Consider the following 13,033-nt stretch of genomic DNA (forward strand, 5'->3'; position numbering starts at 1 on the left):
AGATGGAACGTCAACTGAATTATGGGTCACAATGTCACAATTTTCACATACAAAGTTCAGCGCCGAACTCAGAAATGCAGAAAACTAAACAATCCACATATCATAAGATTCAACAAACAAAATGAGCCCTCACAAGTCTGTCTACCTTAACCCAAAGTTGACTAATTGTACTCTAAACTAACTTATATGGATTTCAAAAAAATACAACAGCCATCTTTAAAAATGTCCACAGTAGGGCTATTAAGCTACTGATCTGAAAGGTCCACTCAACTTCTTTGAATACTTGAGACATTAGGCTACCCAAAAATCACGACAGCGTTTATTCAGTCGTTTGATACCAAAACTTCAAAATCGGCCACCTGGCTCATGGACTAAAGTGCAAGGATGTTGTTAACCTGCATCTGGCTGCAGCATGTTGTATCATTTTTTAGTGTTATTGGTTTGGATAATGCTTTTATGATCTGTAAAACCAATATCCGTCCAGTAAGAAGGACCCATGTAAAGGTGTTGTCACACTATGATAGATTGAGTAAACTGATTAATAATTTGTCCGGTGGCAAATATCACTTAACCCGTGTGTCTCTGGTGGATTTGTGGCTCTGATGGACAGATGTCATCACATTTTGACTTGTAACACAAAGACCTGCATTCAGCAGAATGATTTTACCGGTTTCAGGACATAGATGCACGCTGGGGGAAGCCAGATATGAGTGGGATTCACTGAGCCTCAAAGGCAAATATGGCGAGAATCTGGCTCCATCGAAGATATGATGTCATACTTCCTGAAAGCTTCCTCTCTATTGTGCTGGCATTCAGTGTGGCTGCAACACCAAAGATAGCAAAAACCCTTATTTCTCTATGATGCCTTCTTGCCAAGAAAATCTGCCAAGTGCTCCCTGACGTACAGATAAAAACACACACAGCCATGTTGTTTTTTGCTTCATTCTGAACCTTAGCTAAATATTGCTGCATTGGGAAGTGTCCTCTCTCACCTTGTGCTGAATTTGCATCCTGTGCTGGAGCTTTGGCCAATCAGAAACCCAGTCTTAAGCAATGGCCAATCGCAGGATAGGAAGACTTCTGTATCATAGAAGTAACAAACAAGTAGATGACAAAAGGGTAAACAAACGTGCAACCACTGCATCATATTCAAATTGCATCAACAAAGTATTATGCAAAGGCTGTGAATACTTATTTACATGTAATTTCTTAAGTTTTTTTATTTTTAATAAATATGCAATAATAAAAAAAAGTTATTTTCATGTTGTCAGTATGGGGTGTTGTGAGTAGAATTTTGTGGGGAAAAATGAATTTGCTCTATTTTGGAATAAGGCTGTAACATAACAAAATGTGGAAAAAGTGAACCACTGAATACTTTCCAAATGCATTGTAGCTTGGAGCCAGAAAATTTGAATGAAAAGGATAAGGTCTAAATCCTCAATTGCCTAAAAGATATGCTGCAGAGCTGAAGATACTGTGATTTTCTTTGGTAGTGATGAGGATGGACAGGATTAAGAAGAAACATAGCAGAGTGACACCACAGATAGGATGGAGACAAAGGCAGAGAGGAAGATTAAGATGGTTTGGACATGTACAGATTTGGGTATATAGGGAGAAGGATGCTGAGGATGGAGACACAAGGCAGGAGGAGGAGAGGGAGGCCATGGAGGAGGTTTATGGATGTGGTGAAGAAGGACATTCAGGTGGTTGTTGTTGTGATGCCGTGAGTCTATTGCAGGGCTGATACATATGTGCACATCTATGGTCAGTTGAATGTGACCAGTTCCACATGACCACGGGGAGAACATTCAGATTCCACACAGATAGGAGCAGGTGAGAAAGGATCCCAGGACATTCTTGGTGTCAGGAAACAGTGCTAATCACTAAACCACCATGTTACCCCTGAACTGCCCTAAAGTGGATCGTATTGGATGTTTTTGAAATGTTTGTCTGGCTTGTGGATTGTTTTCGACATTATCTGACAAATTGAACACTATCTTACATATGGGTTGTTTTCTGTTTAGAACAATTAAGGGGAAATAATACAACCCCAATTTCAGTGAAGTTGGGACGTTGTGTAAAATGTAAATAAAAACAGAATACCATGATTTGCAAATCCTCTTCAACTTATATATTCAATTGAATACACCACAAAGCCAAGATATTTAATGTTCAAACTGATACACTTTTTTGTGTGTATTCATAATGTATAATCATTGCATTCTGTTTTTATTTACATTTTACACAACGTCCCAACTTCATTGGAATTGGGGTTGTAGTTTGAAAATTCCCTTAATTTCCAGATAGGTTTTACCCTACTGTACGTTGCTGATGTGTTCTCACAGTTGTGAAAACATCTAAATTAAAAACTGCACCCCTCCCCCCCAACTTCCCTTGTGTGTGTTTATACTGTCCTCTTCATCTTAAGGAAATCGTCCATTGATCTTCCTGTCTGCCAGAGTGCACCCTGGAGAGACCAATGCCAGCTGGGTTATGAAGGGCACGCTGGAATTCTTGATGAGCACCAGCCCACTGGCAAGCAGCCTTAGAGAGGCTTACATCTTCAAAATAGTTCCCATGCTCAATCCTGATGGAGTTATTAATGGGAAGTAAGTCTAGACACTGAAACAGTTGTCAAAAGCATTTACATCTTTTATCCGTTAAAAGTCAAGATACAAACAGCTGCAAAACATACATAGTAACAACAGCTTTGTGTTTTACAGTTTTGTCTTGAATGGAAAATGGTAAATGGACTGCATTTATATAGCACTTTTCCATCTGCATCAGATGCTCAAAGCGCTTTACCTCACATTCACCCCGATGTCAGGGTGCTGCCATACATGGCGCTCACTACACACCGGAAGCAATAGGGGATTAAAGGCCTTGCCCAAGGGCCCTTAGTGATTTTCCAGTCAGGCGGGGATTTGAACCGAGGATCTTCTGGTCTCAAGCCCAACACCTTAACCACTCGACCATCACCTCCCCCTTGAATAATTCTTCAGCTCTTGGATATGTTCTTCTGTGTTCCCCTGTCTCCTGCAGTCATCGCTGTTCTCTGAGTGGAGAGGATTTGAACCGCCAGTGGCAGAATCCCAGTCCTGAGCTCCACCCCACCATCCACCACACAAAGAGACTGCTGCAGTACCTTGCACATATACAGAGGACACCACTGGTAGGACCTTTGAGGATTTCTGAAGTCATTAAGGCCATTTGGCATTTTGCTGCATCTTGCATACCTTTTTTTTAAGTCTGTAGAATCTTTTCAAATGTTTTAATTGACTTTTAAAAGACCCAGACTTTAGATAAAGTTGAGGCTGCAGCCCGCTCTCTTTACTAATAAAATGAATGTTATCAATCAATCAATCAACTTTTTTCTTATATAGCACCAAATCACAACAAACAGTTGCCCCAAGGCGCTCCATATTGCAAGGCAAGGCCATACAATAACCATGAAAAACCCCAACGGTCAAAACGACCCCCTATGTTAAAGGGTAGAAAGCATAGTAACATACTATGCCAGTATGCTAACCATCTGAAAGGGGAAAAAAGTGTGTCCTAAGTCTAGACTTGAAAGTCTCTACAGAATCTGACTGTTTTATTGATGCAGGGAGATCATTCCACAAAGCAGGTGCACGATTAGGGTTACGTATTGAGAACTGAGAACTTTTTGGGTATCGTTAAGAATTGATTCGATCCACCGACATCAATAACCTTTTTGCTTAATGATTCCCTTATTGGCCCTTCAGAGTGGCTGTTGTTTTTGAGTGTGTTTGTCAGGAAAATGATCCCTTCTCTACGTTGATTACAGACCCTGCAGCGGCTCTGTAATCAACTGCTTCTGCAGCGTGACTCCACTTTGAAGCGTGAACCAATGAAGCAGTGCTTCGATCTACTGGCTTGTTGGTTCTTTGATTCTCTGCTCTTCAGAAGCGGCAAGTCCACTTCTTAACCCCTCTCAACGCCATTAAAATATGTCAATCATGAGTCACTTTTGTGTGGATTAAAGTCACTAACTGGGACTCTTGTCTTGTTGGAGTCAAGAAACGAGAATCATCCTCCGTTCCGTTGGCACAGCTCCAAAAGCTGCATGGCTCTCTGCCGAGACAGAGTCCGGTCTGAATTAATAACTTCAAAACTAATTCCCGCTTTAAATAAAATGACACCAAACGCTGTAATATACAGGGTGGGCCAATAAAATGTTACCACTTTTTGATCGTACACAAGTTTTTGAAATGAGAACTTATTCGAAAATTTTATTTACAGACTTGTAAAAGAAGCATCCAATTAACATTTGATACCAAAGGTTTCCCACTTTGTCTCTTGTTTTCCGCACAGATCAATAATTGATGACATGTTCAATCCACACTCGTCTTCTTTGGATTACAGCTGCAACACACACATTGAAGTTTGTGATGACATTGCCACACATCTCAAGAGGGATGAAAAAGAAATTCAAACAATCCCTCCCTCAAAAACTTGTGTACGATCAAAAAGTGGTAACATTTTATTGGCCCACCCTGTAGACAATAAGCTACAATTGACTAAAACATTTTTTTCCTCCCAAAGTGAGATGTCCTGCATTCTTTATGAATTACATCCTGTCATGCAGCACAGCCAGCTGAGCTCAGCTCAGATGTACGGAAAGACAATATCTCTAATGTGGAGGTCAAAGGACAACATAGGATCAAAAATTACCCCAATGTTCCTCACTTTGTCAGTGTGATGTGTGACACACGAGCCTAGGCTAAGGGCCCCTTCACACATAGTGTGAAGTTTGGACGAAGTGCACACTTAGTGCACATGATACAGGAATTGTGTGCAAATCGTGTAATGTTGTCCCTGCCTCCAATGCCTTGTACACCTGTTTTACAACTATTTGTGCACTCAAGTGCTTGAAAGACAGAGTGTGCGCTGTGTGAACCCATCGCACCCTCTCGCGGCAGGTGCCGGCCAAATTCCAGGTGACACGCACGACCATCTAACACCGCTCGCATGGCACTTGGGAAATGTGTGGCCAGTCGCACTCTTGGCACAATAACAGACTGCAGACAATCACCTTCATACTCACAGAGAAATTTGTCTAAGTCCCACGTGAGTGTGGCTTTGGTCTGTGCGCTGAGAGCTGACAGGAGGTGTGTCCTCCCACTGAAGCAGCTGGGGATCTGGACAGTCCAGTTCGACACCACGTACTGTGTTCGGACGGACATGGACAAACAACTGTCCACTGTGATGTGCGTGTGTCTGTTTGTTGTTATCAAGTGGACATAAATAAAAACATATATCACTGTGGCGACGTGCTGCAGCAAGCGAGCGCACATGGACAGCTGCTCCCAGGTTGAAACAGACCATCATGCAGCAGGTAATCTCACTGTCATGTCACCCACGTGAGGTCTGTTCCACATGTTGCCATGTCCTGTGGCGCCTCGTCCACAAGACACGTGCGTGGCCTGTTGGAGACGTGAGTATATGTGGACATGAATGAGACGAGCAAACTGCTTCTCATTCATGTCATTTCATGACTGCATGTCTGTGACCATGGGTCATTTACAGAGGAACAGAACAGATCATATTTGTATTGCTCGCTTGGTAAATGCGGTGTTTTTACATGGTGTGTGATTTTAATTTTTTTTGTAATACTTCCATGTCCTTCCTAAGATGAGGCAGATTCCTGCAGCTTTCAAAGAACAGCTCTGTGGCTCAGTAGCAAAGTCTCAGACTGGGAATCAGAGCTTTTGAAAGGCGTGAGTTTGCGTCCAGTGGGTGGTGTGTTTTTCTCTCTCTTTTTTTTTTTTTAAATTATTCCACATAAGCGGCGCGATGTGGTTCCACAGGCACTGGCTGGTTTTTATTTTTTTTTATGTGTACCACATAAGCGGCGTGATGTGGTTCCACAGGTACCGGTTGGTTTTTATTTTTTTATTTGTACCACAATTTGCGCCATGTGCTACACGTGGCACTGTTCCTGCTCGAAAGACACCGGCGTGTGCACAAACTCTTGCACCAGGTTCGTGCACGCCTGCCCGTCGACGTGATGTTTCTTGCGCTAATTTTGAACTGTTTCTTGCTGTTTCCCTGTTTCCATCCAGACGCTGTCCAAACTTCACATCATGAGTGAAGGGACCATAAGCGGTAGCTGGTCAAACTGATGCAGATATCTTACTGGACCAAGAAGCATTATTTCAGTCTTGTCAGGGTTTAAATGTAGGAAATTGCTAGACATCCAGCTTTTCACTGATGCAAGGCAATCCCCTAAGGATTTTATGTGGGCGAGATTACCAGCAGTTATCGGGATGTATAACTGAGTATCATCAGCATAACAATGAAAGGTAATCCCAAAATGCCGCAATATGTGCCCAAGGGGTGCGATATAAAGGGAGAAGAGCAGGGAGGCTAAAACAGACCCCTGTGCAGTGGTGGGCACAGCTAACCAAAACGTTTGCTTTGATAACTATTAATCACATAACTGAAAAGTTATCTTTTATGACGATAAACCGATAAACTGCTAAAAAATTTATCTTTATTACAGATAACAATAACCGATAACTTTTAGTATTGATATGGACGCGACCACATCAGATTACACTGTCGGTTTCTGATAAACCAGTTTCACTTTAAGTGCCGCAGGGGCTGCTGGGTAAATTCAAGGATCACAAACACAGAAGAACGCACAAATAATGAATGAATAAAAAAATTAAACTCCAAACACTGTCATCATCTTTCAAAAGCAGTAAAACACAGTATTAGAAGTCACAGTTTATCTCTGTATTAGATACACCATCATTTAAGAACTAAAAAGCTGCTGCTTTTTTCACATGCTTTCAACCCTGCGGCTTAAGCAGCTGATACTGATACTGGTACTGATACTAATACGTCCATTAATGCATTGATTGGCAGAGTAAAATACACATAGTAAATATAAATTCTTAACTGTTAGTTTCAGTGTTATCTAAATAAATAATCGTCCAGAGATTATCGAAAACAGTCTAAAGAAACGTCCCTCTGTACACAGCTGCACCTTGAGAGCTCCTCTCTCCCACTGAGTCTTGGCGATACTGTCAGCCACAAAGAAATAAAATAAAATAATGATAAAATTTGTCTGTTTTGTTTTTGTGTCAAGCAGATGATAACACTTCTTCACTTCTTCTTCTTTCGGATCCAGTGGCGGACGGCACCAGCTTAAGGTGCATTTACCACCACCTACGGGCAACCATTGTCATTTGTTTAGATGCAATGAAGTAATCCAGTGTCCTTTCGATATTCAATAATTCTTTTTGCACGATGTGTGATGGGTTTTGCAGCAGATTTCCAAGGGACAAGGGACAATAACACCGCAGCGTCCAAAGTGAACCTGAACTACACTATCCACCATGCTCCCTCCGTCGACTGGCCAATCACATTTTGCGCTTAATGATGATGTCATCAGCAAGCGACAGCCAGTCTGTCGTAAATAAACACACAACAGATGGACTAAAATGTTTGATTTTAGGTTTGACAAACGTTTTTGACCGTTAAACTTTGCTCACTTTACCAGTAAAAAAAAGATGTTATCGGAACTAATTTTATCTGAAGATAATTGGTCCGATGATGGTTTTAAAACTTATCTGAAAAGCTAATCCTCTAGCAAAAACATTAGCTTTGATAATTATCTGCTATTGGATTAGCTGAACTGTGCCCACCACTGCCCCTGTGGAACCCCACATTTCATGTCAATAAGGTTAGAGGTAGTGTTATTGTACAAAACGCAATGAGAACGACTGGCCAGGTATAATGTCAAGCATGCAAGGGCATTCCCAGTAATCCTAAAATGATTCTCCAGCCTGTCGAGTAGAATATGGTGATCCACGGTATCAAATGCAGCACTAAGCTCTAACAGCAACAGAACAGTAGTGGTGTCCGAATCCATTGTGAGCAGAAGATCATTCGCTACTTTAGTGAGAGCTGTCTCTGTGGAATGATATTTTCTAAAAGCAGACTGCAGTGGCTCAAAAAGATTATTCTCAGTAAAGTGGTCCACAAGCTGCTGTGAAACCACCTTTTCCAGACTTTTAGAGCAGAATGATAGATTTGATATTCAGTGATAGGGTTTGTGATCAAGATTTCCTACAGTAATTGATCCATAAACTGAAATCCATAAACGACACACACACACACACACACACACACACCTTCAACTGCTTAGTCCAATTAAGGGTCGCGGGGGGCTGGAGCCTATCCCAGCAGTCATAGAGCGCGAGGTGGGGTACACCCAGGACAGGACGCCAGTCTGTCACAGGGCCACATATAAACAAACAAACACAGACACACCCACAAGCACACCTATGGACAATTTAAAGATTCCAATCCACCTAACCCGCATCTTTTTGGATGTGGGAGGAAATCGGAGCACCCGGAGGAAACCCACACAAACATGGGGAGCGCATGCATACTCCACACAGAAAGGCCACAGGTGGGAATTGAACCCATGACCTTAACAGTGCTAACCACTAAGCCACTGTGCTGCCCATCCATAAACTACTTACACTGAAAAAAAATATATATATACAGTGAGGAAAATAAGTATTTGAACACCCTGCAGTTTTGCAAGTTCTCCCACTTAGAAATCATGGAGGGGTCTGCAATTTTCATCTTAGGTGCATGTCCACTGTGAGAGACATAATCTAAAAAAATAAAATCCGGATTTGTATGTTACTGCTGCAAATAAGTATTTGAACCCCTACCAACCAGCAAGAATTCTGGCTCACACAGACCTGTTAATTTTTCTTTAAGAAGCCCTCTTATTCTGCACTGTTTACCTGTATTAATTGCACCTGTTTGAAGCTGTTACCTGTAAAAAAGACACCTGTTCACACACTCAGTCAACCAGACTCCAACCTGTCCACCATAGCCAAGACCAAAGAGCTGTCTAAGGACACCAGGAACAAAACTGTAGACCTGCACAAGGCTGGTATGGACTACAGGACAACAGGCAAGCAGCTTGGTAGAAGACAACAACTATTATGATTATTTATTAGAAAGTGGAAGAAACACAAGATGACTGTCAATCTCCCTCGGTCTGGGATTCCATGTAAGATCTCACTTTGTGGGGTAAGGATGATTCTGAGAAAGCTCAGAACTACACAGGAGGACCTGGTCAATGATCTGAAGAGAGTTGGGACCACAGTCACAAAGATTACATTAGTAACACATGATGCTGTCATGGTTTAAAATCCTGCAGGGCAGCAAGGTCCCCCTGCTCAAGCCAGCACATGTCCAGGCCCGTTTGAAGTTCACCAGTGACCATCTGGATGATCCAGAGGAGGCATGGGAGAAGGTCATGTGTCAGATGAGACCAGAATAGAGATTTTTGGAATCATCTCCACTTACGATGTTTAGAGGATGAGAACAACCCCAAGAAAACCATCCCAACCGTGAAGCATGGGGTGGAAACATCATACTCTGGGGGTGCTCTTCTGCAAAAGGCACAGGACAACTGCACCGTATTGAAGGGAGGATGGATGGGGTCATGTATTGCGAGATTTTGGCAAACAACCTCCTTCCCTCAGTAAGAGCATTGAAGATGGGTCATGGCTGGGTCTTCCAGCATGACACTGACCCAAAACACACAGCCAGGGCAACTAAGGACTGGCTCTGTAAGAAGCATTTCAAGGTCCTGGAGTGGCCTGGCCAGTCTCCAGACCTGAACTCAATAGAAAATCTTTGGAGGGAGCTGAAACTCCAAACCTGAAAGATCTAGGGAAGATCTGTATGTAGGAGTGGACCAAAATCCCTACTGCAGTGTGTGCAAACCTGGTGAAAAACTACAGGAAACGTTTGACCTCTGTAATTGCAAACAAAGGCTACTGTACCAAATATTAACATTGATAATATTAACAATATTAACATTAACAACCCCTCCATGATTTCTAAGTGGGAGAACTTGCAAAACCGCAAGGTGTTCAAATATTTATTTTCCTCACTGTATATATCATGAATGATATTCATGTTTTGCGAGATCTGCGTACACGTTTTGGGAGATATTTTTTCAGTATTCACGTTTTGCAATTAACCTTTTGAGGATAATTCACAATTTGCAGCTGATTCACGTTTTGTGAGTTAACTGCACTGTAAACCAATCAGAGTGGTAAAGTAAGACCACGTGTGTCAGTTAGATGGTACAACATGTTTGTTTTGGTGGATTACTTACGGTAAAAAATAAAAGGAATTTGAGTGAAGCTTTGGAATGACTTTGTGCAAAATTTGTCAAACATAACCTCTCTTCTTCCTTTGTGTGCACTTGCACATTTCTGTGTAGGTGTTCTGTGACTACCACGGCCATTCAAGAAAGAAGAATGTGTTCATGTATGGCTGCAGTCTGAAGGAAACAGTCTGGCAGTCGAATATCAGCGCAACATCAAGTGATTTACAGGAGGACCTTGCATACAGGGTAGACCCGCAAGTACACACACAATTTCATTAAGTACATGTAACAAGCACAGAATAATAAAATGGCATTCAGTCACCTTCTTCATGTTTTTAAACTGCTTTTCACAAATAAGTGGAAATTAATAGCATTTAACTCTTTAAAGGCACTAATATCAAGACGTGTTCATATTGGCTCTGAAAAGAGCAGCACAACTTATGTTCCTAAATTAAAAACATGTTTGTCCAACACTAACAGATTTTTGCACATTTTCATTGAATGCCTTTAGCTCTGCCAATGTTTTTGTCCTTGTTTGTTTGTTTGTTTGCCTGTCTGTCTGTTTGTGAACAGCCTGGAGGCAACAATTTTTCATATGTTGTCATGACATTTTTACTGAAGATTCATATCCTGATAGGCAAGAACTGATTCAGATTTTAAGGTCAAAGGTCGAAGTCAGAAAAAAATCTTGAAAAATTCCTATCTTTAACATTGAAAGAATTTTGTAAAATTCATAACTAAAAAAAAAATCAAATATCTGTCATATTTGTTATGTAGGGTGGTATCCTTTATCAACTGACAAAGGTTGATCTGGATCTGATCCAGATTACAGATTTTGTGGCAGTTTAAATGTAATATTGAAAACCCATTTAATGTATATTTTACATTAGATCTTAATCAAACATGCCCCAATCACTCTCATATTTGAAAGTGAGCTCCAGACTGGCACTCACTATCACCTAACAAAGTTTGATCTGGATTAATTTAATATTGAAAAGCCCATTTGGTGTACATTTTGCATAATATCGCAATCAAAAGTGCCTTAGTCACTCATTTGTTTTGACAGTGGGGTGCAAACTGGCACTCTCACTGTATAGACTAAGCTGTCTGGGTGGCTGATCTCAGACGATCTTGGAGGTGAACATGTTGGATGTGGAGGTCCTGGGCTAGTGTGGCTTACACGTGGTCTACAGTTGTGAGGCTGGTTGGATGTACTACCAAATTCTCTGAAACACCTTTGGAGACGTCTTATTGGTAGAGAAATGAACATTCAATTCATGGCCAACAGCTCTGGTGGACATTCCTGCAGTCAGCATGCCAACTGCACGCTCCCTCAAAACTTGCGACATCTGTGGCATTGTGCTGTGCAATGAAACTGAACATTTCAGAGTGGCCTTTTATTGTAGCCAGCCCAAGGCACACTTGTGCAGTAATCATGGTGTTCAGTCAGCATGTTGATATGCCAAACCTTTATCTCGGCAAAGGAGAAGTGCTCACTAACAGATTTAGACAGATTTGTAAACAGTATTTGAGAGAAATAGGTCTTTTGTGCAAATAGAAAATGTTGTAGATCTTTGAGTAAAAAAAACACCTTGTTTTTCTGTCCTCCGGGTGCTCCGGAGGAAACCCACGTCCCAGGTCTCCTTTGCAAAAGAGATCTCCATCTCAGTGGGACTAACCTGGTTAAATAAAGGTAAAATGTTTTGTATTTGATGTGTTTCTCAGGCCCTCCCTAAGGTCTTGTCCCAGATTGCTCCGGCCTTCAGCATGGCCAGCTGCAGTTTCGTTGTCGAGCGCTCAAAAGAATCAACTGCACGTGTAGTTGTATGGAGAGAGATTGGTGTGCACCGTAGCTACACAATGGAGAGCACACTCTGTGGCTGTGACCAGGGCAAATATAAGGTAAGGTGGCAAGGGATTCCACATATCTCCAGATGTCCACAAGGTGGGGCTGCAGTTCTTCTTTTTTCATCTTCTCTCCATCAACTCTATTTTCCCTGACTCGCTGCTGACCCCTTTTCCTTCCTTTGTGTTTTCTGTGTATCTGTCCATCTTTCAACCCAACTGGATTTCTTCCTCATGAATTCTGCCAATATCAACATCTAAGAAATCCACAGGCAATATGGGTTGTCATTTGGAACAATTCCTTCCCCCAATGGTTTGTGTGCAAGTATTTATCCAGATGTGCAGGAACTAATGTCTTTCGTTGCTTATCTGTACTGACAGACAATGTTTGGATGTACTTAGCTCCACTTTTGTGTAAAAGAAGCATAAAAGCTTGTGGATGAACTGAGGTTAACCTCACTGTGTGAGTGTCTCCTTACAGCAAATCTGTATGACTGAATACTGTATGACTTTTGCATGCATCTTGCATATATATAAATTATGGCTGACAAAATAATGCATTAAGTTAGAGTACTTACTACATACTTACTACATATAGTACTTGGTTAGAGTACTGCAATGTGTTAATTTTTGAAATCTCTGTTTTTGATATATATATATATATATATATATATATATATATATATATATATATATATATATATATATATATATATATATATACACACACACACACAGTGGAGGAAATAAGTATTTGATCCCCTGTCAATTTTGCAGGTTTTTCCACCTACAGAGAATGGAGTGGTCTGTATTTTTATCATAGGTACACTTCAACTGTGACAGACAGAATCTAAAAAAAAATCCAAAAAATCACATTGTATGATTTTTTTAAATAATTAATTTGCATTTTATTGCATGAAATAATATTTGACCCCCTAGAAAAACAGACCTTAACAATTGGTACAGAAACATTTGTCTGCCATTACAGAGGTCAGACGTTTCCTGTAGTTC

At 41.1% G+C, this 13,033-nt stretch overlaps 1 protein-coding gene across 1 annotated transcript in view; it reads left to right on the top strand.

Annotated features, from left to right (window-relative positions):
- Nucleotides 1-13,033, top strand: part of agtpbp1 (ATP/GTP binding protein 1) — a 172,684-nt gene that overhangs the window by 144,896 nt on the left and 14,755 nt on the right. The window contains 4 exon segments of the mRNA XM_034170437.1: nucleotides 2,429-2,609; nucleotides 3,043-3,172; nucleotides 10,292-10,423; nucleotides 11,903-12,079. Coding sequence (XP_034026328.1) covers nucleotides 2,429-2,609; nucleotides 3,043-3,172; nucleotides 10,292-10,423; nucleotides 11,903-12,079 — 620 coding nt within the window.

The sequence above is a fragment of the Thalassophryne amazonica genome, chromosome 5 (genome assembly GCF_902500255.1).
Source record: "Thalassophryne amazonica chromosome 5, fThaAma1.1, whole genome shotgun sequence".
In the NCBI taxonomy this organism is placed as follows: Eukaryota; Metazoa; Chordata; class Actinopteri; order Batrachoidiformes; family Batrachoididae; genus Thalassophryne; species Thalassophryne amazonica.